This window comes from Pagrus major, chromosome 1, assembly GCF_040436345.1.
Source record: "Pagrus major chromosome 1, Pma_NU_1.0".
Lineage (NCBI taxonomy): Eukaryota > Metazoa > Chordata > Actinopteri > Spariformes > Sparidae > Pagrus > Pagrus major.
The window spans coordinates 8,378,733-8,401,483 of record NC_133215.1 but is presented as its reverse complement, the minus strand read 5'-3'; the positions used below and the strand labels follow the sequence as shown (position 1 = coordinate 8,401,483).

Below are 22,751 nucleotides of genomic sequence, written 5' to 3'. Positions count from 1 at the left end.
TTGCAGACCTAGTTAGGGGTTATCATTATAATTATATTATAAATTAATTATTTCATTGTTGAATTTAGGGATGGGAACATTAAAGATTTGTCCAGACTTGAAAAAAGCTCTCTAGCTCACTGATATACAGTCCTATATTGGTTTCATTTTAATTTTGAGTTGCCTGAGCCTGGCACCACGGCTTGTGTATTTGTGTAAATACTACACAACGAAAGACGAGGTTACTACCATGTATTTATCCTTTACTTGTGAGGGGATCCTTATGATTACTTATGTAAGATTCTGTCATTTATTGTTTTTCAATAACAAAATGTGAGGTTAAAGTGATTCCACTATGTTTTAGAGCAATTTAAGGTTTTTATTTTAAATGTCCCAAAGTATTTTGATGATTATTGAGATACTGTTGTGAATCGCAGTTATGTTGGACAGATATGTTGGACAAATATGTATATTTTCATTAGTGTGAAACATTTCAGTACAGTTTCATTCAGCGACTCTGTAGTTTTATTTTACAAATGCTGTATTTGACTTAAATTTGCCTTTATATACATTTGACAGAGAGTGTAAACATAAGTCTGAGATAATGAAAGTCACTGATTTATTTATTTCACTTCAAGTGACACGCAAGGTCAGTTCCCACGGGACTGGAAGAAATGTTGACCACGCCACTCTTCTTCTTGACCTCCATGAAGCACAAACCAGGACTGTGTCCATGAGCACTGGGAAAGAGAAGAGAAGGTTTAGAAATATTTAACTTGGTAGCCGATTTTCTCAGACCCGGTTGGAGTCCTCACCTGGTGTGTCCGGGCAGAATGACCACTGACAGGGTGCCGTCTGGGAGAGATTTGAAGAGCTTCCACAGCTGGCGGTCCAACTTCCTCACCATGAGAGCCATCTCCTGGTCCTGCACAGATTACACATTGGAGTGTTCAAAACGTGCTCAATAAATAATAAACTACAGGTCGCAACAGAAGCTGTCTTTCTTTGCCTCTTTGTGGCTTAATCTGATATTCTTACCCTCACCCTTACTTAGCTCACTCCTCATGCCTAAACTCATTCAACCCAACCAATGAAGGCATAGAGTAAAAGCCAATCAGTGGCAGAGTAGGTCAGGCCATACATTTTTGAAGAATCAAGTCACAAAGGCCCTAAAAACTCTGTGAATGTCTTGAAAATCAATTTCATTTCATGAAGTCAGCCTGAATCTAAAAAGCCGAATTGTCACTATGAGATTGCAGTGTAGAAAATATCTGGTGAGAATCAACTGAGCCTGCCAGCTGAAAGGCAGAACATTAACTGAATTTATGATGTAAAAGCTTCTCCCAAACAGCTGTCATCCTGGGCTCACACACAGCTGCCAAAAGAACAGGGCTAAAAGGATACAAGGCTATAGTAACACTAGGAGCCCTGCGGGCTCACAACAAAAATCAACATCTGGATGGATTCAAAATGGAAAGAAAATTCTTATTTGGCTCCACAGAAAAAGCCACGATGTCAATGATATGAATCAGACTCAGTTTTTTTAGACTCAGCTCTACGTTCAGTCAAAGTCAGCTGTACTTTAAACTTAAAGGATAAGTAGATGGGGATTGAAAGGATAAAAAATCAGCCAAAAATCACTGAAACCTTGTGAGGCTTTTTTGTTCACAAAACATTTCTGGAGCTTCACAGCAAAACCGCAAAATGTTTAAGAACGACCAGCTGGAGTCAATGCTGCCTCGTCTTTACCTCAGAACTGGTGTGCGTGTGCGTCCTCTCCTCGTCTTCTGTTGCGTCCTCGTCAGGATCCACATCGGTGATTGGAGTTGTCACGGCAACCCAAGAAGGTAAGTGGGGCGGAGTTAGGGATGGACAGACGAGGTAGTTTTCCCTCCAGAGGTCCTTGGACGAGCTGAGGGCGGCATATTTTTCCTCTGAACTCTTAAACTCTGTCAATCAGAGACAAACAGAAACTTTGCCTGAGCTCTCACATGCACAGTACAACAAGACTTAATGGATAAAATAACCTTTTTAACTCACTTATGTGTGCGTGTCTTGCATGTTTTCCAGGTTTGGGATGCAAGGCAACTCTATCCACTGTGCCGAAGTGAGAAAATGTCTCTCGGACCATCTCCTCAGACAGTTTAAACTTCACAGTGGTGTGCTGTGTGCCGTTTACTTTGGCAGGAGGAAACCTGTCGACAGCTATACTTCCAGTGCCGAACGTGTGTCCATTGATGTTTGCAGGAAAGTGCAACCGCTGAGCCACACCGGGGTTAAATTTAACAGTGTAGAGTTGACTGCTGTTGAGACTGTCACACATCAAAGCTTCAAGAGTCAGATCCACATCCAGCATTGACTCATCAACGGGCCTCTGGACCTTGAAAATGCACACAAAAGGCAGACATGTTGAATATATAGACTACAAACATTTGGACATAGCTTGAACTTCAGCGTGAAGGGAATAAGTATCGGAAAAGCGAACAAAAAAAGTGTAGAGTCACCTTGATGTGCTGTCCCTGCATAGAAAGTCCATTCAGAGTTGTTAAAGCCAGCAGAGCTCCCTCCAGCAGCTCGAACTCAACCTTTGCATGAACCTGGAGACCAAACATTGTCAAAAAATATCCCTGTGTCTTAAGAGCTATTCAGTTTATGATGTGTTAATCAGACATACTCTGACAGCTGTGCTCATCATTTTGATTTTCCGAACTGGTCCACAGCAAGAAAACAGCCGTCTCACATCCCTCTCAGAGAAACCTGCAGGAAACGGCCCGGCAAACACGACGCACAAATCTCGAAGGTTTGCACACACCTGAGGGTTGAACACACCCGTTAAGTAGCACGTTAGAATAACAGTCTGACACTTTAAATTGACTGTGTGGTGAACAAACGCCTCACCCTCTGGTACTGCTGCTGCTGCTGCTGCTGGTGAGGGAGGCACCTCTTCAGACAGTCTGAGAAGGAAGAAAAGGGGAGCACTGAGAGGAACGGACATCTGGCCTGTCTCCTGAAAGTGGCCAACACCTGGAGATGTTACAGAGGTGGAGAAAGAGAAGAAAGGCATTAAAATGACCGGGAAAAAATGAAAAGAAAAAGGATGTTAATGCAGCGTTAATGCATATCTAACAAATAGGTAAACCAGCAAACCCTTCACGAGGACTTCCTGTCAGATCAGTTGACATTCTTGGTAGGAGACCAAGTTAATCTAAACTGATTGATCAGGTAAAGGTCAGGAGGCAGTACACACTCCTCGTGTCTCACCTCTTTGTCAGTGTTGTACCACTGCTGATTGCACAGATTCAGTGCGATGTCAGAACGCTTCCCTATATAGGATACTTTCCGGCCATGTGTGTGCAGTACGTCAGCAAACCTGCACAACACATAAAGACAAAGAACTGGTCAAGTACAACTGCAGCAGAATGCTATCAATTAGTATTAGGGATGGAAGCAGTGTAGGAAGAAGTATCCAGATCCTGTACTTAAGAAAAAGGAAAAACTGTGAAGGTAAAAGTCCCTAAGTAAGTACTGCAGTGTTTTCAGGTCATTTCTGAAATATTTTCCATTTCTGAGGAGGAAAATTTGCACAAGTTCCATTTCACGAGTCCAAACTAAAATATGACAGCTGTGTTTTTGTATTGATGCACCAAAGAGATAAAAAGAGTCTCAGAATGGAGTCCAAAAACTCAGAGGAAATATGTGGTTTACCCGTGTGGACACGGCCTGAGTAACTGCAGTGAGCTGTACTAATACAAAGAGGTTTGCAGGTTATATTGTACCTGTGACTCGGTGCAGGTGCGGGTTCAGGTGCAGGTTCAGGTTCACAGTCAGTGGGATCCTCCTTTATTGTGTATCCCCACAGCTCCTCTAGGTGCAGTTCTACAACCTGACAGTGAGCATACACACAAAGTATTATAACAACTGTGTGTGTATACAGGTGTATGTGTGAGCGTGTGTTAGAAATGGGTTACCTGGCGAGGTCCTGTTTTAATAAAGTACTGGGCAAGCTCCAGGGCTGCCACAGCATCCTCAGTGGGATTATGACCCATCCTCTCTTCAGTTTGTATTTGCCTCCTGGGACATGAGTGGAAAATTAAATTATTAGCTGTGGTGGGTGGGTGAGAGACAGAGAGGGAGAAGGAGAACTTACTTGAGCACTGTCTCGGCCAGGACCTTCAGTTTAAACCTCTGTCCAAACTCTCTCCTGTACAGCAGTGAGGTGTCGATGACATGAGGGTGGATCAGCTGCAGGGAGGACACAAACACAACATGGTCAAAGCTTCAACTTTTTCAGGAAAAAAAGGATCTCTGTCGAAGAGCTTCTCCAGAATTAAACATCTATCTAGAAAATGTGACTTCTTCAAAATGAGGGCTGGCATGAGGAAATTAAAAGACTTCTGTTTACTGCTGTAGCCATTTTGAGATCTTAAAACACTGACATTTTTGACAGCATAATTGAGGCTGTGTATTCAAGGCTGTTATGGCAAAATGGACAAAACTCCTGCTGAAGCTCTTCTCCATTTTCAGCCTTGCATCTCCAGCCAGATGGTAGTAATGTTAAGTGTTGATTGAGAGGGTGATCAGTGTCATCAAAGTGTGACGGCTCTGTCCTTCATGCTGGAGAGAGGCAGATGGTTTTGGAGGCAGTGTTTTTGTGTAGTGAGTAGGTTTGTTTTTGTTGGAGATGGTGAACATGGTGAAGAAGCAGGGAAAGCAGTACAGCAGGATGGGTTGAACTATGTTTTTGTAAAAGCACCAACAAGCGCTACTATTTACAATGTTAGTTTGAGGTGAGTTAAGAGCAGTAGTTCAGAAAATTAGAGCCCTCATGTCCAGAGTTTAAAAAAATGTACATCTTCAGAACCTCCAGTGGTATCATAAAAAATACCACAGTGGCAGAGGCAGACAGTGATGCAGGCTGTTGTGTACAGTGGCTTTTACTTGAAAAACGTAAAAGTTGTGTGGACAAAATTATTTTTGGAAAACAGATGAGACAAATATCTGTATAGCTGTGGACAAGGCCTCCACAGATACAAAGCTTTACCTGCCCTCTAGTTCATGATACATTCAAACAAACCAGAACAAGAACAAAATGAAGGCCCAACCATGTCCTGATAATTATACTGTTTCAAGCAGAAATCAAAGTCAATAGCAACTCACTTTCAGAGCCAGGAGGTCGTTGTTAATTGAATGGCCCACCAGAACTGCATCGCTCGGCAACAACATCCTGAGCTTCACCTGAATGTCCCGCAAGGTGGTCGTGACTGGTCGCAACATCGCTGCGGTTATACCAGAAAACCTATCAGAAGGCAACAACAATGGGTTTTAAGATTTAAAACAACAGTGGTTGATGTTGGTTAACAAAAAAAAACACCCGCTTTTGTCTTTGTGTGTGTGTGTGTGTGTGTGTGTATGTGTGTGTGTGTGTGTGTGTGTGTGTGTGTGTGTGTGTGTGTGTGTGCATGTATACCTGGTGAGGTAGTCGAAGATTCGGTTGTGAGGTTTCACCAGCTCGTCCATCACACACGTCCCGTCGCTATCCACCAGAGAAACCCGAGCCAACTCATTTCCCTTCTCTGTTAGACACTGAAGCACAACATCAGCACTGATTACTGTTGGAGCAGAGATGGAAACCTTAGAACGACTAAGGACACCAAAGTCTTAACAACATCTTGCCCATGAAAGTGATAATATCACCATTACAGGATGCTGACACATGCTGAAAAAAATATCATTTGTTTGAATCCATTATATTAAATGAAATATCATATCTATAATAAAAAAATATATCTTGATAATTGCACCTCTCTAATTGTTTATGGCCCTAACCCTGCAGTATTGATTGATCGATACTGCATAATTGGATTCTACGATGGAAAGTGAGAATTAAGTATATAGCTGAGAGAATCTCACCATTTCACAGTCCAGTCCGTACAAAGGGCTGCAGTCAGTGACGCAGTCAGCACTGTTTGTGCACATGAATTCTTCAAAGCCTGGCATTCCTGTGTTATTAAGAAAAAGCAGATAAATCCTAAAAATGTAGGCCCTGTTTTTTATTGAGGATGGTAAACAGAGTGGAAAACAATAACATTTAGTATGCCTAAAAAAGAGACAGCAAGGAAGCATTGTATTTATCGATTAGTGTCATTAGAGAGACAGACTCACCTTTGACAGGGTAGTTTTTCTTGATCATCTCCTCCTGAGAAAGAACATACGCTGTCAGTCCTCTCCTCTGTGTCCCAAACTTTGTGATTACTGGGTGACAGCTCAGTTCTGCAGCAGTGCACAATAAAATACAAATGAGAACAAGAGCAAAAACACAAAACTACTGCTGAGAGGTATAATGATGTGATGATACTTTTAGGATTAGTGCATTCAGATGACATTTGCAACAGTTGAATAAGATGAGAAAACTCAATCATTTAACTACAGCAGCTTTTATAATCAAAATGATTTTTTTGAATAGTTAGTAAGACAATATCTCGTTATAATAATTACGCATTCATTTATGTATCAGATCTATACACACCAAGTACAAATCCAAATTCTCACCTTTGGGCAATTGACTGCTTTCATTGTGTCTTTGGGACAGTGTGTCTGATTTGGGAACTTCACTGCTGAAGATCCTGGAGGCCACGTCAGGAGATGGAGTAAAGGTGACCCTCTAATCCAGCCAGATTAAAAAAACAGTGTCAACCCAAAATACCACACACAGAGAATATAATTTTTCCCATCGAGCAGCTACAAGGAACTTTCATTTGCTGTTGATTCTGGCGACCCCTATGGACAAGTCGGTATGAGCATCAACACCTCCTGTTGTAAAGATTCTGGTTTGGATAGCTCTTGCATTTGTTTTAGAAGAGAGCGAAATAAGGATGCAACATATTTAAATACAGCTGGGTCATTCCATGTCAACTCAAAGCAGAATTAAGAGCTTTCCGTAGTTCATGTCATGGATCTCAAAGATAAAAAATAATGTAAAAACTTCTATCAAAAGGTGATATTACATTTTGAAAAAGAAAGATTGTTTGTTCAGGTAAAAATAATTCATTGTTATTAAATTGATTATTGTAAAGATTCTTCAACAACTATTTGAATGAATACATGTTGCAAATTATCCTTAGAGTTTCTTGGATGTTTAGGATAAATTTTAACCCAATCAACAAAACATTTTTAATTGTATAACTTATCCAGCCCGCGTAAACCGGAATCTGGAAAGAGGTAAGTGTACAAGGACAAGTTCAAGGAAAGTTCCTTGAAGTACATTCAGGTACTTTAGATCCTGGCCCAATTACATCACCTCTGGTTACTTACAGTGGTGTAGTTGTTCCTGAGGTGTAGCAGGGTGAGGTAATGTTTGTAAAAGTGACTCTGTGTCATGCCCTCCACGATCACCACATTCAAAGCTGTAATCCTCTTCTGATGGAGGAGACGACACCAACTATAAAGAGACACATGGGAAGCGTAAGTGGTGTAGTCTGCGTCACAAAAGACTTAAAATACATCATTTAGATTATTGTTAGAGCACAGAGATGCAGTGGAAGTACATTAAGGAGTTATTTGATGAGGGCTGGTAAGATCTTACGACCGCAGTCATTACCTGGGCTGTTTAATGCCACCTGCTTTCCCCAGAGCAGCATAATGCAGCAGCTCCGTCAGCTCATTCATTGTAATGGGTTGTTGAAGGCGGTCGAGCAGCACAGAGATCCTTGGTGAGTGGTGTGGACGTTCACTCTCCAGCGTCCCATCGCCTTCCTGCACAGTCCTGCACAATCTTTTGCCGTTCTCATGAGCTGCGGGGGCGACGTGCTTTCGTTTGAGGGAAGTTGTGGGATCCATGTTCAAGCTGAAGTTTCTACTGGGAGATTTAAAATATATATATTATTTGAAATATTTGAAATGACATTGTCTCCATTTTCAAGTGTCTTTGTATTGTTTTATTTATGAAGTTAAAACAAGGGAGCCTTGTGTTAAGCCGGCTACTTAGGACTGTGTATCAATGCTTAATACCTTCAGAGTACTGACTGAAAAATGTCAGTAAATTTCAATTTTACAAAATTTTTCCGTTTATTCAAAAGAAATCATCATATTTTACTTCATTTTTGACGGAGGTTGCTTTGTGATTAGGCAAAATAAACAGAAATGGATAAAGAAAGTGAGCTTTCCAGGTGGGGGTTTCCTTGCATTCATTCATAATAAAAATATACATTGCCTAGCCTTATAACATCACTATTTCAGGAGATAACTTAAAGCTAATTATAATTTTAATATAGTTAGTTGAAATAATTCTGCAGGTAAACTAAAACCTAGACCTCTGAGACAAAATAGAGAGAAAGGGGGTGTACTACAACATGCTTACAGTATAATACTCAATGTGAGGTACCAAAACAAGTTATGTTTCAGCATGATATTGGAAAGTTTTACGCTATTTGGACTAATATCCTGGAACAACTTCATCCTTTAGCATTGGATTGTACAAGTAACTGAAGAAGAGACATTCAGGAGGCTGTTCAACATGTTATAAACCCCAAAGTAAGTTTGAATAAGTTGCTGGCTAGTAATTACTTTAGCTACGAAGCTTGTTCGTACTACAACTGTCAGATAAATAAAGTAAAATGCATTGGTTCAGTGGTTAAACTGCTCTCTGAGGGAGTTTCACAGGTTAGTTGGTGGTTCAATATATGTGAATACAAGTTACACAGGAAACACTGCACACACAGGTAGCTAGCAAAGCTAACACGTTATATAGGGAGTGTTTATATGTTTGATATTGGCGTGAGAAAAGTACCGAAGAAAAGGAAGTATAAATACCCGATGTTATTCGTCCTGCGGGTCCCAAATTCAGGTTTTTTCCACCACTATTAAAGGCTAAAACACATGGTTGAAGTCCAGGCACCGGTACACGTTCCTACAGTAAATACACACGACAACTACTTCCGGTTACGTTACTTTAAAAATAAAATAACACGTTGACCGTTGACATGTCTTTCAGTAGATATAAATGCGTTTAGTACGACACAATGACACACTACAGATCAGTCTGACTTTATTTCGGCATAGAGATGTTTTTATTCGTGTTTTCTCTTAGAAGCTGCGTGTTAAATCCAATCATTCAGTATGTCGTGCTTTTGTTTTGACGACAATATGGTAAAACCGGAAGAAAGGCAGCGTTGGACGGTCCAGCCCCGCCTACATTAGCCGTGGTGCGTTCAGGACAGCGGGAATTTCGGAAGCTTTTCAATGTTCCCTGAACGTTGCTCAATTTTTAAGACACCTGCTAACTGTAGGATTTTGTTATTATCTTTTTTAACGTGCATTAATGTTGTCATCTATAAAACCAAATGGAAAATCTATAATTAGATCGACCATAAAAAGACAAATGAATTCATATTTTGTAATATACATAGGCCTACATCATTATTTGCCTCTCTATGTAAGTCATTTGGCATCTTCGTGGTATGAAATGGCAACATTGGGGAAGATTAATTTAACTTTGGGGAACATGTTTCCATTTTATAGGCCTACTGCGTTGTCTATCATGTTATTACAGTATCTGATTGTATTAGGCAATTGTAGGCAAAAAAGCAAACGATAAACAATACTTTATAGCATTTTAGCATGATTTTTACTATTCTGTACACTTCTACGAAAGAATATCTTTAATATGACTGGAACCTGGATTTAACATTCATGGTAAAAATGATTAAAAACCACAGGGTGTTGTGCTTTTCTTCAGTCAATACCTGTAGAAGCGTTACATAAAAAAGTTTTGGGAATGGGACAAATCGTCATCCAGATACATATGGGCTGGAACAAAACCTAGGGTAAGAATAAAACTCTCTTGGGCCGTGACAAATGTGGGAGCCACACCATAAACAGTTTAAGAAAAGTAATTTATTGAACAAAAGGCATTACACAAAGATATATTATATATATTTGAACACACCTTTTACACAATAAGATTCTTACAAGGGAATATGTACACAAGTCTCACATTAGTAAGAAAAAAAAAGAAAAATCAATGTCACCCACATACCATTTTAACACCACATGAATATGTAGACTGTAGAACAACATATTAACAATTAGAATACATAAAAAGGTTAATGTGTCGTCATGCTGGGGTCAATATTTTGTAATATGAACATCAGATAATAGAAACATTTAATTAGTTGCCATGTCTAAGCACTGATTACACAAGATAACATTTAATTGGCACCATTATTCAGCCCATACTGAAATGTGTGTTCAGCTCACTTTGAATGCATGAAGAAATTTAAATATTGTGTGTAGAGCACCTGGCATTTGTTTGGTGAGAGGCTTTTTGCAATAAGAGTGTACAACCAGTAGAGGGGGTCTAAATCCACAGCACTGGTCCATGAAAAATGGATAATCACACATAACAGTCCTACATTATTTACTTTTTGTTACCCAACTCCCCCACTGTGCATTAAATATAATTTCACTTTTTAATATAAATGGTATAAAATAAAGTTTCTGCAAATGCAACAGTGAAATGATAACACCTTTGACTCTTGATCACCTGAAATTTGTGGCTTAATTAATTAATTAATATTTTTTGCTGTATGTACCTCAGAGTATTTGGTTCAGTGGATGGTGATTACATTCAAACTGTTGCTAGGAGAACATGTTCCTTCAAACAAAACTTTAGGGAACCTTTGATTTTCATCATGAGATGTTCTAGAGTTGATGGCACATGGAGCAGATCGAAACGACTGGCTACTTAACTACCGTCAAGCTTAGATATATATCTTACAAGTAATCCAGAAAGATTAACCGTCTTCGACCACTGTGATACAGATAAGTCACTCCTTCTTTTCGGTTTCAGGAATCAGAAAGTAGAGATTAATTGATAATATTAAGAATTGTTTAGTTATTTGCAGGCAATCAGTAACTTTTCTTTTTTCTTCTTTTCACCTGTTTTGTTCAGCAGTTTAAGAGAGAAATGGCACCTTCTAAATTATCTCTTCCACTCCCCCGTGAATATAAGTTCCTGGAGGTTCTGGGAGAGGGCGCCTATGGAAAGGTGGTGAAATGTTTGAACAAGGACACCCAGGAGACTGTGGCTATAAAGTTGCCTAAATCATTGTTAACCAATACCGAGCATGAGGTAGGAAACTTTGTTGACTTTGATGTTAACAGTTGTAATAGATATTTTATTGTCAAAGGTGCAGTTATTAGTCATTAACTAACTGCAAAAAACTAATCATGTCAAACTTGCCTGTGTCTCCAGATTTCCATGCTGAGAAAGATCCAGCGCCTCAACCTTGACAAACACAACATTGTCAAGTATATCAATTGTTTTCAGACCAAACTTGGAAAGGCACTCGTGTTCGAGCTAATGGATATAAGCCTATATAAGTTCATTGAGATGAGAAGTTGTGCCCCTATGCTTCTGAGTGACATCAGAACCATCATCCAACAGGTATGAACACAGCACCATCAGATGGAAAGCAGAGCAATGAACACTCAGTTTTAGGCTTTGGTACATTCTTACCGACTTTGTGTTGTATTTTCAGATGGCCACAGCATTTGATAAGCTGAAGGGGATCCAGATGATCCACACTGATGTCAAACTGGACAACATAATGATGGTGAATCACAGACGACGACCCTTTGAAGTCAAGCTGATAGACTTCGGTCTGGCGATTTCCAGGTCAGAGGCCACAACGGGCGGAGTTTTTCAACCACGAGCTTTTAGGTAAAATAAATTATTGTTTTATTATACTGGAGTGAATTAGTATTTTACTATTTTTACCATGAAGAAGCAGCTGTGTAAACATCCTGTGTAATGTTTCTCTTCCACATGCAGGTCTCCAGAAATTATTTTGGGCTGTCCATTTTCTGAGGCCATTGATATGTGGGGCCTGGGCTGTGCGATGTTCGAGATGATCTGTGGCCATCGACCGTTCTCAACGGCCGCAGAAACTGAACGTGAAATAGTAAGTCATCTACTATAGTCAGACAATTTGTCAATTGCTTGTACTTGTGTGTCATACATCTGACATGTATGATGAGTGTATGAAGAGGGAATCAAAAAGATATTTAAAGAAAATAGGGAATGAAAAACAGTCTTGTTCTTTTGTTCAAACAGATGAAAATGCTCTAAATTTACTTTGAGTATGACAGAAGGAATTTATTAAATGTTTAGTGGTGCAAAGAACTTTGTACCTTACCTACGATCGGAGGTCTTACCATTAGCAGAAGCTTTCCAGGATGAACTGCCCTGCTTGGCCTCTGATTGGCGTAACCTTATATTCTTACCCAACCAAACAGGCCATTAAGATACGGGCGGGTCATTACTTTGCCCTCCCGAGAAAAATATTTTGCTTCCTCTTGCATATTTTGATGTAATTCTCTGTTTAATCTCCAGATGCTGGGCATTGTTGAACTCCTGGGTCAGCCAGCGGACCGTGTTCTTAACAACGGTCGAAAGACAAAGACTTTCTTCAACATAAATGATGACGAAAGCTGGAAGATCAAGGTACAACAATGTTATTAAAGTTATTTAATCTTTTATCAGTATATTTTTTTGATAACATAACGTGAACATTTCGCAACATTCAACAGTTGATCATTGAGATTGATTTAGAGGAACATTAATACAAATGCTTTGATTCTTCTTTTAGACTCATATTGCAGCCGAAAAGAGCCACGAGTTCCAGTCTTTGGATGATCTGAAAGAAGTAAGTGTGAAGTAACTTTCGTTGTCACTATGATCGATTGTCTTTTCATGTTTATGAGGATGACTTGACTGATGGTTAATTTGACTGATGTTCCCTCAACTAGATGCGTCTGGAGAAAAATAACAAAACTGAGGCTGTAGAGCGAGAGCAGTGTGTTGAGCTCCTGAAGGCCATGCTGAAAGTTAATGCAGATGAGAGGATCACTCCCCGTGAAGTCCTCACTCATCCATTCATCACCAAAGACTACCCAAAGTAAGTGTGTGTGTGTGTGTGTGTGTGTGTGTGTGTGTGCAGGATGTGAGTTCTATAGGCGGTGCTTTGCTAGTTAGTGATGATTTATCATTTGATCGATGTCCTGTCACGTTTCCGGGAAATCAATTTAACAGCAACTTTGTCTTTTCGTAGAAATGATGCTTTGGCATCAGCATCCGGTCCACGCATCAGAGAGAAGCCCAAGACCAATCTTCAAAAGAAGATAATACCAAAGACGGTGGTCATAAGAGAAGAAGGCCCAGCGCTAACTACGAAACCGCCACCACCTGATCTTACTATGGTTCGTCCTGCAGCAGCCAAGAAAACACAGCAGTTTGAAGTGCAGGAGAGTACAGTTATTAAGCCTCCTGCCGCTCCTCTGAAGGATGAAGACAGCCTTAACATCCAACCAGACGACTGCACTCAATCCCCAGAAATTCTGGCATCAGGTGTGATCTTGGATCGGCCTGTGACCGTCGAGAACACAACGCTGCTGGAAGATCAGGAGAGTGCAGTTAGTGAGCCTCCTGCTGCTCCTCTGAAGGATGAAGACAGCCTTCACATGCAACCAGACGACTGCACTCCATCTCCAGAAATTCTGGCATCAGGTGTGATCCTGGTTCGGCCTGTGACCGCTGAGAACACAACGCTGCTGGAAGATCAGGGGAGTATAGTTAGTGAGCCTCCTGCTGCTCCTCTGAAGGATGAAGACAGCCTTAACATCCAACCAGACGACTGCACTCAATCCCCAGAAATTCTGGCATCAGGTGTGATCTTGGATCGGCCTGTGACCGTCGAGAACACAACGCTGCTGGAAGATCAGCAGAGTACAGTTAGTGAGCCTCCTGGCGCTCCTCTGAAGGATGAAGACAGCCTTAACATCCAACCAGATGACTGCCCTCCATCTCCAGAAATTCTGGCATCAGGTGTGATCTTGGATCGGCCTGTGACCGTCGAGAACACAACGCTGCTGGAAGATCAGGGGAGTATAGTTAGTGAGCCTCCTGCTGCTCCTCTGAAGGATGAACACAGCCTTAACATCCAACCAGACGACTGCACTCAATCCCCAGAAATTCTGGTGTCAGGTGTGATCTTGGATCGGCCTGTGACCCCCGAGAACACAACGCTGCTGGAAGATCAGCAGAGTACAGTTAGTGAGCCTCCTGCCGCTCCTCTGAAGGATGAAGACAGCCTTAACATCCAACCAGACGACTGCACTCAATCCCCAGAAATTCTGGTGTCAGGTGTGATCTTGGATCGGCCTGTGACCCCCGAGAACACAACGCTGCTGGAAGATCAGCAGAGTACAGTTAGTGAGCCTCCTGCCGCTCCTCTGAAGGATGAAGACAGCCTTCACATGCAACCAGACGACTGCACTCAATCTCCTGAAATTCTGGCATCAGGTGTGATCTTGGTTCGGCCTGTGACTGCAGATAATACAACGCTGCTGGAAGATCAGGAGAGTACAGTTAGTGAGCCTCCTGCCGCTCCTCTGAAGGATGAAGACAGCCTTCACATGCAACCAGACGACTGCACTCAATCTCCAGAAATTCTGGCATCAGGTGTGATCTTGGTTCGGCCTGTGACCCCCGAGAACACAACGCTGCTGGAAGATCAGCAGAGTACAGTTAGGTAAGCTGATGAAAAATAGTATCACAATCTGTTGCCTTTATCTTTCACTCACTTCCAAATCAAATCCACACGATAGCTAGGTTAAGATCCTTATTACAGGAGGTAGTTAATGATCATACCGATTTGGTCCTCAAAGGCCACCAGAATCAACAAAGATGAAAAGTTCTTTGTTGCAGCTTTGAGATGTGATGACATTAACAAGAATAACACTTTTTCTTGTGTGTGTTTAGTTTTCAGTCCGGGCTGAACAAGACACCAGAGTCCTCAGTGAGCAACACCAACAGTAACACGAAGATGTCTGAGGACTTAACCACATGTGGTAAGTAACAGTCACCTCTACTTGTGTCTGAATTGTTGTGCATTTTGAAGTACGGCTGACGTTTTTAATGTCCTTTGATTTTCAGAAGACACCACGACAAAGAAGAAGGGGAAGAAGAAGAAGAACTGCTTCAGACGTGTTCCCTCTTGGTTGAGGAAGACTTTCAGCTGCCATGTGTCCTCCACTGATTAGGGATGTGTGAAGTAATGTTCTGTGTAGGGTGTCTTTGCCATGGTTTTCTGGGCTTTTGGGGAGTTTTGCAATCAAAATTGTCATTGTTTGCTCATTCTCCCCGTGTCTGCGTAGTTTTCACCGGGCGCTCCGGTTTTTCCTACAAACAAAATATGTTTTAAAAAAAAAATATGCAGCTCATTCAGGGACAGATCTGATTGCAGACAATCACATGTCAATATCTGCTTGGAAAAGCCCCCATATCGTCTGAATGCCCTATAACAGAAATACAGCACATTTCCTCCCATCAGGTGAGATTACTACCTCTGGGTATGAAATTCATCCTTGAGTTAGAAGGGAGACATTTCATTGAAGATGTCAAGACAGAAATAGGAAAATTACCCTGTTTGTACGTGTGTTTAGTTCCAAGATGAACTTCAGTGGCTCGCCAAGTGACAACTTTGTCGACGAGCTGGTCTACTGCACTTCATCTCCCTCAACCCCACTCCAGTTGTGATCCTGAAGACAGCCTTAAAGGAATAGTTCACTCTAGAACAAAATTCAGTCATTATCGACTCACCTTCATGCCAATGAGAAGTCCGGTGTAGTTTCTTATTCCTCAAAGCGCAGCTGGAGACCCGTGGGGGTACCCTCCTGCAGCAATAATCCATATAATGGGCGTCAATTGTGTCCGAGACGAAAAGGTCCATAAAACTACACAAAAACTTTGTAATATTCCTCCATACTGCTCGTCCGCTGCAATCCAAGTGTCCTGAAGTGGCGACATCCAGAGTTTGCTCGAAACAACGTCATTTAGTACATTTTTATAGCCTAAATAGTCACTATACTATATTTGCCTGGAGGCACGCTCCCGCGTGCACACGAGTCTCCCTCACAGCCGATTGCACTACGGAAGCCGCGCCAGTAGTTTTATGGACCTTTTCGTCTCGGACACCATTTACGCCCGTTATATGGATTTTTGCTACAGGAGGGTACCCCTGCAGGTCTCCAGCTGCATTTTGAGGAATAAGAAACTACACCGGACTTCTCATCAGCATGAGGGTGAGTCGATAATGACTGAATTTTGTTCTAGAGTGAACTATTCCTTTAACATCCAACCAGGCGACTTCCCTCCATCTCCAGAAATTCTCCCATCAGGTGTGATCCTGGTTCGACCTGCGACAGCTGAGAAGACAACGCTGCTGGAAGATCAGGAGATTCCAGTTAGGTAAGCTGATGAAAAATAGTATCACAATCTGTTGCCTTTATCTTTCACTCACTTCCAAATCAAATCCACACGATAGCTAGATTAAGATCCTTATTACAGGAGGTAGTTAATGATCATACCAATCTGGTCCTCAAAAGCCACCAGAATCAACAAAGATGAAAAGTTCCTTGTTGCAGCTTTGAGATGCGATGACATTAACACGAATAACACTTTTTCTTGTGTGTGTTAACTTTCCAGTCTGGGCTGAACAAGACGTAACAGTCACCTCTACTTGCGTCTGAATTGTTGTGCATTTTGAAGTACGGCTGATGTTTTTAATGTCCTCTGATTTTCAGAAGACACCGGGACAAAGAAGAAGAGGAAGAAGAAGAAGAAGACGATTGCTTCCACCACATCTTCTCTTGGTTGAGGAAGACTTCAGGCTGCTGTGTTTCCTGCGTTGATGAGGATTAGGGATGTGTGAAGTGAAGTTCTGTGTAGGGTTTCTATGGCATGGTTTTCTGGGCTTCTAGGGAGTTGTGCAATCAAAACCCTCATAGATCTTCCGAGGGCAGCATGGTGGCTCAGTGGTCAATTTTGGCATTGTGGCTTCACATTACAATGTACTGGCTTTTTCCGGGCCTCTTTCTGTCTGTGTAAAGCTTGCTCATTGTCCCTGTGTCTGCGTGGGTTTCCACCGGGTGCTCCGGTTTCCTCCCACACTCAATCAGTCAATAAAAAATCTACGTAATAAAACACACACTGGTCACTTGACTTACCGTGTCTAGAGTCTCTGCATTACATCAAGACGCAGTTGGACTGCTGCTGCTGCTGGCTGGTGTTCAGCATCGGGTTCAACTCAGGGAGCCTCTGGTCATAAGCATTCAGGTGTGAAGGGTATGGCATTTCTTATAGCCAGATTTTGCAACACAGCACGCGCCGTGATGATTGTGCAAACCTTTGGTGGGTGGTAGAGTAGTTTACCACCGCTGGCATCCAGGCATAGCCATCTCCCTTCAAGTAGTCCAAAGCTGTGCACCACATTACAGTGAGTCTGGGGGGTTTGTAAAGGGCGTAATTTACCAAAGCAGCCATTGCATCATGTGGCACAGCCATTACGCATGGCTATAGCCTTTACATAGTGCTGTTTAAATGACCTTAACTGTGTAATCGAAGGTCTTTGGCTTCTACATAAGCAAGATGTAACTGATGAGTCAGGACCAAAATTCTGCTTGTGATGCACATATGTCCTTAATTTTGGCTTTGACATGACTTCTTCAAAACATCTTTTTTCAGTCTTCAATAAAAGTTAACATCTCAACACACATATTTCCTGTAGATATACAGCATATCCACCTCCTCAAAGAATTGAGTCGAGCTCTTCTTGCCCGTGGAGAACTGAATGATTTGTTCAACACAAATACTTTCTTATTTATAGATTAGTCAGTTCCACATTTGTACCATTTCACATATTCGTTGTACTGGTACTGCTTCCCAGCCATGCACAGAAACGTTTTTATTCGTGTTTTCTCATATGGGCTGCGTGTTAAATCTAATCGTGCTTTTATTTTGACGATAAAATGGTAAAACCGGAAGTGCATTTCGTCCATTTCCGCCATTTTGATTTGATTTAGTTTACTTGCAGTCGCGATCAATCGAGCAAAGACTGATGGATGAATATTTTAAAAAAACAGCGCGATTTTTTGCTGCGATTTCTAGAAGCGAGGCCACTTTATAGTTTCATACGTTTTGTAAAGCTAGTTGCCAGAATTTAAGTTACAACTAACGTTATGACTACAAAGAAATTGGCAAAGTAAGTAGCTGAATCATGAGCCCTTAGCGTTAGCAAATAGCTAACGTTAAGCTAAATAACAAACGGGGAAGGCAAAGAAACATGGCGTATGTTGTTAATACCGTTGAATGTTTAAATAACTAACTATATATTTGTGTTATGTTGAGTTATTGAATACTCCTCTAAAATTTTAACTATGCTTTAAAGTGGTAAAACAGTATTTAGCCCCAGTTTGTGCAACTCGTGTGTCCTGTTGCTAAGATTAGGCAAAGAAAACACTAAAGCCAACATTAAGTTTAACGTTATTGCACCTGTAACTATATAAGAGATTCAATAACGACCAATCCCTTCTTGCCTCCATAGAGAATTAGGATTATTGAGGCAGCGGAGTCAGTCCTCTAATGGATCCAAGAGATCATTGGTATCTAGTAAGTATGATTATTCAGTCTTATAATGTGTTTATAAAGAGTTCATGCTTAGACCTCATCCTGTTGTCTGTGGCTGTATTTGCTGCTGTGTAATACTGTCTCTTTTCTCTCAGATCAAATATTTTCTTACTTGATTGTGATTGATTTTGAGTCCACTTGCTGGAGAGAGAAGAACAACTACAGCCAGGAAATCAGTAAGAAGCCCTTTCTATATTATTTCATATGGACCATTCCTATTTTCACACTTGCTGATAACGTCCTCCATGTTTTCCTTCTTCCTTCTTTGCAGTTGAGTTTCCTGCTGTTCTCCTGAACACATCCACAGGAGAGGTCGAGTCAGAGTTTCACACTTATGTTCAACCTCAAGAGCACACCGTTCTGTCCGACTTCTGCACTGAGCTGACCGGGATTACACAGGTAGTGGGCATCAACACACTGCTGCAAACATACCAGGGGACTTTCTGGAGCTGTGTACTTTTACATTATGTCTGACTGTTTCATTTCTCTGTCTCACAGATGCAAGTTGAAGCAGGGATCCCCCTCCAGATCTGTCTTTCCCGGTTCAGCCGCTGGCTGCAAAACCTGCAGCTCAATATGGGTGTGGTCTTTACCAATACACAACAGAGACCTTCTGCAACTACAGCTTCTCAAAAATTGTGTACTTTCCTCACATGGTCAGGTAAAAGTCAGTTGCGTCAGTCCAGAATTCTTATGGTACTCTTCATTTATCATATAGACCCATCATGAGGGTCTCTGCCTCCGTTAGTAAAGCTATTTCCTGTATGAAGAGCACACTAAATATCAATTAAAATACTATTATGATCTTCAGACATTACAAATCATGTACAGAAATACTTAAGTATCTGGCTTGGTCACCACAAAAGCATGTTTTATTTACAAGTGGAGAAATCGAGTTAAAACACGTCATTCATTTTAATGTGCCTGCTTCTGCGTTGTGTATCAGACTGGGATCTTGGAGTTTGTTTGCAATACGAGTGTAAACGCAAGCAGCTCCATAAACCTGATGTGCTCAACAGCTGGATAGACCTGAGAAGCACCTACAGGGTAAGTGGAAGCTAATTTGCTTTGTCTTTAAACCTCTGTTCTCCTCCATGCTTTCGCTCCCATGTATATAGCTATATCTAGCAATTGATTGGTGCACCAGTTACTTTATTGAATGTTTACTCTGTAGAATGAATTACATTTTACACTTAATGCAAATTCCCACCTTAAGCTATCAGAGCTCAAGGTTAAATATTCAATTAGCTCTTTTTATCTACCAACAATCCAAGAACCCAAAGGTATTCAATAATTAATTACAAAAGAACGATTATTTGATTTACCAAATATTAATTGATACATTACTTGGACTAGACCTAATAATGTCAGCATTATTCATGTTGTGATAACCCAATTTCTTGTACTTTTCAGCTGTTTTACGACAGGAAACCCAAAGGCCTGAACGGGGCTCTACAAGATCTAGGAATACAGTTTTCGGGGAGAGAACATTCTGGTATAGAAAAAAAGCTCTTGTCAAAACAAATCTTATCCTAAAATTAAAAAACGTAATCTTACCCCATGTGTTTTGTTTTTTTCTTCTTTCCTCAGGTTTGGATGACGCCCGAAATACAGCTCATCTGGCAGCGAGGATGATGAGGGATGGGTGTGTAATGAAGATCACTAGGAGCCTGGTGAGGGTGAGTGGCCGTCGTCCAGCGATGCATCCCAGCTCCTAAAGCCCCGCCCCTCTTCTGTCTCCTCAAACACAACCTGTTATGGAGGATATGGAAGTCTTCATGGATGAAGCTTGTTTGGCTCAGAAAGATGTGTAGAGTAACACTACATGTAGAGTTTTTAAATTTGTTGTGCAGCTTTCTTATTTAAATAAACTAATATATAACTGTTGTTATATCTTAAACACTGATTTTTCCTCACCCTTTGCTCTAGTTTTTAGACTTTTGTGCTTGATTGCATGTAAAATATGGTATTAATCTTTCTGGACACAGAAGAGAGGCAGTAAACATGCAGTTTAATGGGATTTTACAACTGCTGACATAGTTTATTTCAGAATCCAGTTTCAAGAAAAATCAGGAATGGGTGATATTCCATGAGTTACTGATTTTATCTCTCATCTCGTCTTCTTCTTATAGACCCCATTAATGGCCAAACCCATGTTTGGAAACACAACTGCAGACAACAAGAAAGAAAAATCCAACACCAATAAAGAGGAAAACATATTGACCACAAACAACCCCTCAGTATCCAACAATCCTCCCAAATCATGTCAAATAAAATCAGGGTCAGGCCTAATCAGAAGGGATTCTGATCCGAAGGACAACGTAAGTTCAGTTCAGGAATCTGTTCAAATCTGTCAAAGCCTGATCTCTCCAAAGACACTGCTGAATGGTACAACTACACCACTATGGGGGAGGTCAACTACAGCAAAGGCTGTTACTAATATTCCCTCTTTGGTGATGAGAAATTGTCCTTCATCACACAATAATAACAACAACAGCCTTGTTCTGTGTTCTACTACAGTGGGCTGCCTTTCAAAACAGCCTCAGACAAAACAGCCCTCAAAAACAGGAGAAAAAGTCAGACTTGTGGAGGAAGAGGAAGGCGCAGAGCTGTTAGTGGAAACAGAGGACAGGTGTGGTTCATACGATGATGTGGTGTTGGAGTGTGACGATGTCATAAGTGAAACGGAGAGAGAATCTGACATCGATTATGTGTCAGATTTTGACAGTGGATGTCATGTGTGGGAAGAGTTTGATAATAGACATTCACCAGGTGGTCAGGTCACATTAAGGGACAAAACGAGAGAAACAGTGAGGGCTGACAACAACTTTAAAACTCAAAAGATGATCATTGAGTCATCAACATCTTCTCTCTCTACAAAAAAGATGAAATCCCATGTTCATGTGTCTAGTCACTTAGATGAGATCAGGCAGCATTCAACGATCTCGGAGCCCAAAACTTGTTTTGCTGTGCCTAAAACTCCAAAATCCAAACTGAACCAGCACAAAACAGGACTTAAAACCTCTCTACGAGTTCAAGGAAGGCTCAGCGAGCCTCATAATAATGCTAAAACAAACACACCCCTTCCATTCAGGCACAAACCCTTCATGCCAGAAAAGACCTCCACCCCCAATTCCTCATTTGCCAAGCCCAAAGCGGTCATCACACCACACACAAATCACAGAAGGACTCCCCAATCTTCCTTTACCATCTACACTGACCCAGGAAACGCCTCCCATACCTCCTCTTTTAACGCCTCCAAGAATGTCCTCTCCTCTTTGTCAACCAACACACTCTCCTCACGCACCAATCAGTCCTCCTTTTCTGTACCAATGAAAGGAGGACAGAGGGTAACATCCCCGTTGTGTGGATGTGGGCGTCGTGCAAAGCGTCAGGTCGTATCAAACGGTGGTCCGAACCACGGGCGAGGGTTTTATTGTTGTACTGTTCGCCGGTCGGGCAGTGGAGGCAGGATCCAGAAGGGATGCGAGTTCTTTAAGTGGGAGTCGGCTCTGATGAAGAGCAGCTCAGTGGCCTCTCCTGCTGTCAGGTCATCTGTGTCACTCTGTCAGATCAACTCAACTCGGAGCTGTTGTCCACCCCCGAGGTCAACAATAAGAAAGAGCTATTAACTTGTTGTAGAAAGGAAAGCTGCCTCAGATTCCTTGATCATTGAATTTTGTTTGTTAACTTGTCCTTTTGTACATTTTGTGAAAGTAAAATCTGATATTTCTTTCTGTTGCTGCTATACCCACAAACACAGGGGAGATCTCCCTTTGTTAACTACATACAGAAGAAAAAATCAAAGCTGTTACTTGTATTGACATAATGAATGCTTCATTTAATTTATTGATTCTATTTTGGACAATAAATTGGCTTTTATCAAGTTAAAATGCCCTCTAGAATCTAATTAATTGCTTTTAACATCCTTATAAATCCAGTATTTTTAAAAGTTTACCTATTTATACTTTTTAGGACATAAAAGTGTAAATGGATGGAGATGAAATGGAAGTTATTGAAAAATATCAATGATGCACACTGATAAGAAACTTCATTTTTAATGTATTGTCCAGTAAATATGCTATTTTGAAAATGTGCTCAAATGAAATGTTAAATAATAAAGTGCCTGTTTACTGTGCATGTTCATGACTTTGTTTCATTTTCTAATCTTTTAATTTTTCTTATGGTTTTAGATAGACATTTGTAATGAGTGGCGGAAAAACATACTCACATGTTTTACTACAATAGA

At 41.1% G+C, this 22,751-nt stretch overlaps 2 protein-coding genes across 3 annotated transcripts; one reads left to right on the top strand and one right to left on the bottom strand.

Moving 5' to 3' along the window:
- Positions 1-581: 581 nt before the first annotated feature.
- On the bottom strand, positions 582-8,891 carry LOC141000377 (RNA exonuclease 5-like). Of its 2 annotated transcripts, none has more exons than XM_073471091.1 (19): positions 8,788-8,891; positions 7,577-7,834; positions 7,291-7,417; positions 6,529-6,640; positions 6,142-6,249; positions 5,890-5,978; positions 5,447-5,562; positions 5,137-5,275; positions 4,127-4,221; positions 3,948-4,050; positions 3,756-3,862; positions 3,241-3,349; positions 2,878-3,003; positions 2,654-2,791; positions 2,484-2,576; positions 2,020-2,359; positions 1,729-1,928; positions 795-904; positions 582-719 (listed from the first exon to the last, which is right to left on the bottom strand). In XM_073471091.1, the coding sequence occupies exons 2-19, from the start codon at positions 7,813-7,815 to the stop codon at positions 608-610; spliced, it is 2,463 nt and encodes an 820-aa protein (XP_073327192.1). In that variant the 5' UTR covers positions 7,816-7,834; positions 8,788-8,891; the 3' UTR covers positions 582-607. The 2 variants fall into 2 exon arrangements, with proteins under 2 accessions (XP_073327192.1, XP_073327201.1); XM_073471100.1 differs by having other exon boundaries at positions 7,577-7,831; positions 8,788-8,868.
- A 9,023-nt stretch (positions 8,892-17,914) lies between these two features.
- eri2 (ERI1 exoribonuclease family member 2) lies at positions 17,915-22,642 on the top strand. The gene is made up of 9 exons (XM_073469200.1): positions 17,915-18,077; positions 18,420-18,484; positions 18,598-18,678; positions 18,774-18,901; positions 19,001-19,163; positions 19,449-19,549; positions 19,916-19,997; positions 20,093-20,181; positions 20,635-22,642. Exons 1-9 carry the CDS (start codon positions 18,055-18,057, stop codon positions 22,132-22,134), a joined length of 2,232 nt encoding a protein of 743 aa, XP_073325301.1. The 5' UTR covers positions 17,915-18,054; the 3' UTR covers positions 22,135-22,642.
- The last annotated feature ends 109 nt before the right edge of the window (positions 22,643-22,751 follow it).

Bases quoted from the DNA above. Each gene is read 5' to 3' on its own strand.
- LOC141000377 (XM_073471091.1), bottom strand. From the start codon at position 7,815: ATGGATCCCACAACTTCCCTCAAACGAAAGCACGTCGCCCCCGCAGCT. The intron at 3,004-3,240 runs GTGAGACACGAG...TAACATCTCCAG, and splicing joins GGTACAACACTGACAAAGAG to GTGTTGGCCACTTTCAGGAG. The intron at 720-794 runs GTGAGGACTCCA...TCTCTTTCCCAG, and splicing joins ATTCTGCCCGGACACACCAG to TGCTCATGGACACAGTCCTG.
- eri2 (XM_073469200.1), top strand. From the start codon at position 18,055: ATGACTACAAAGAAATTGGCAAA. The intron at 18,902-19,000 runs GTAGTGGGCATC...TCTGTCTCACAG, and splicing joins AGCTGACCGGGATTACACAG to ATGCAAGTTGAAGCAGGGAT. The intron at 19,998-20,092 runs GTATAGAAAAAA...TTCTTTCCTCAG, and splicing joins TTCGGGGAGAGAACATTCTG to GTTTGGATGACGCCCGAAAT.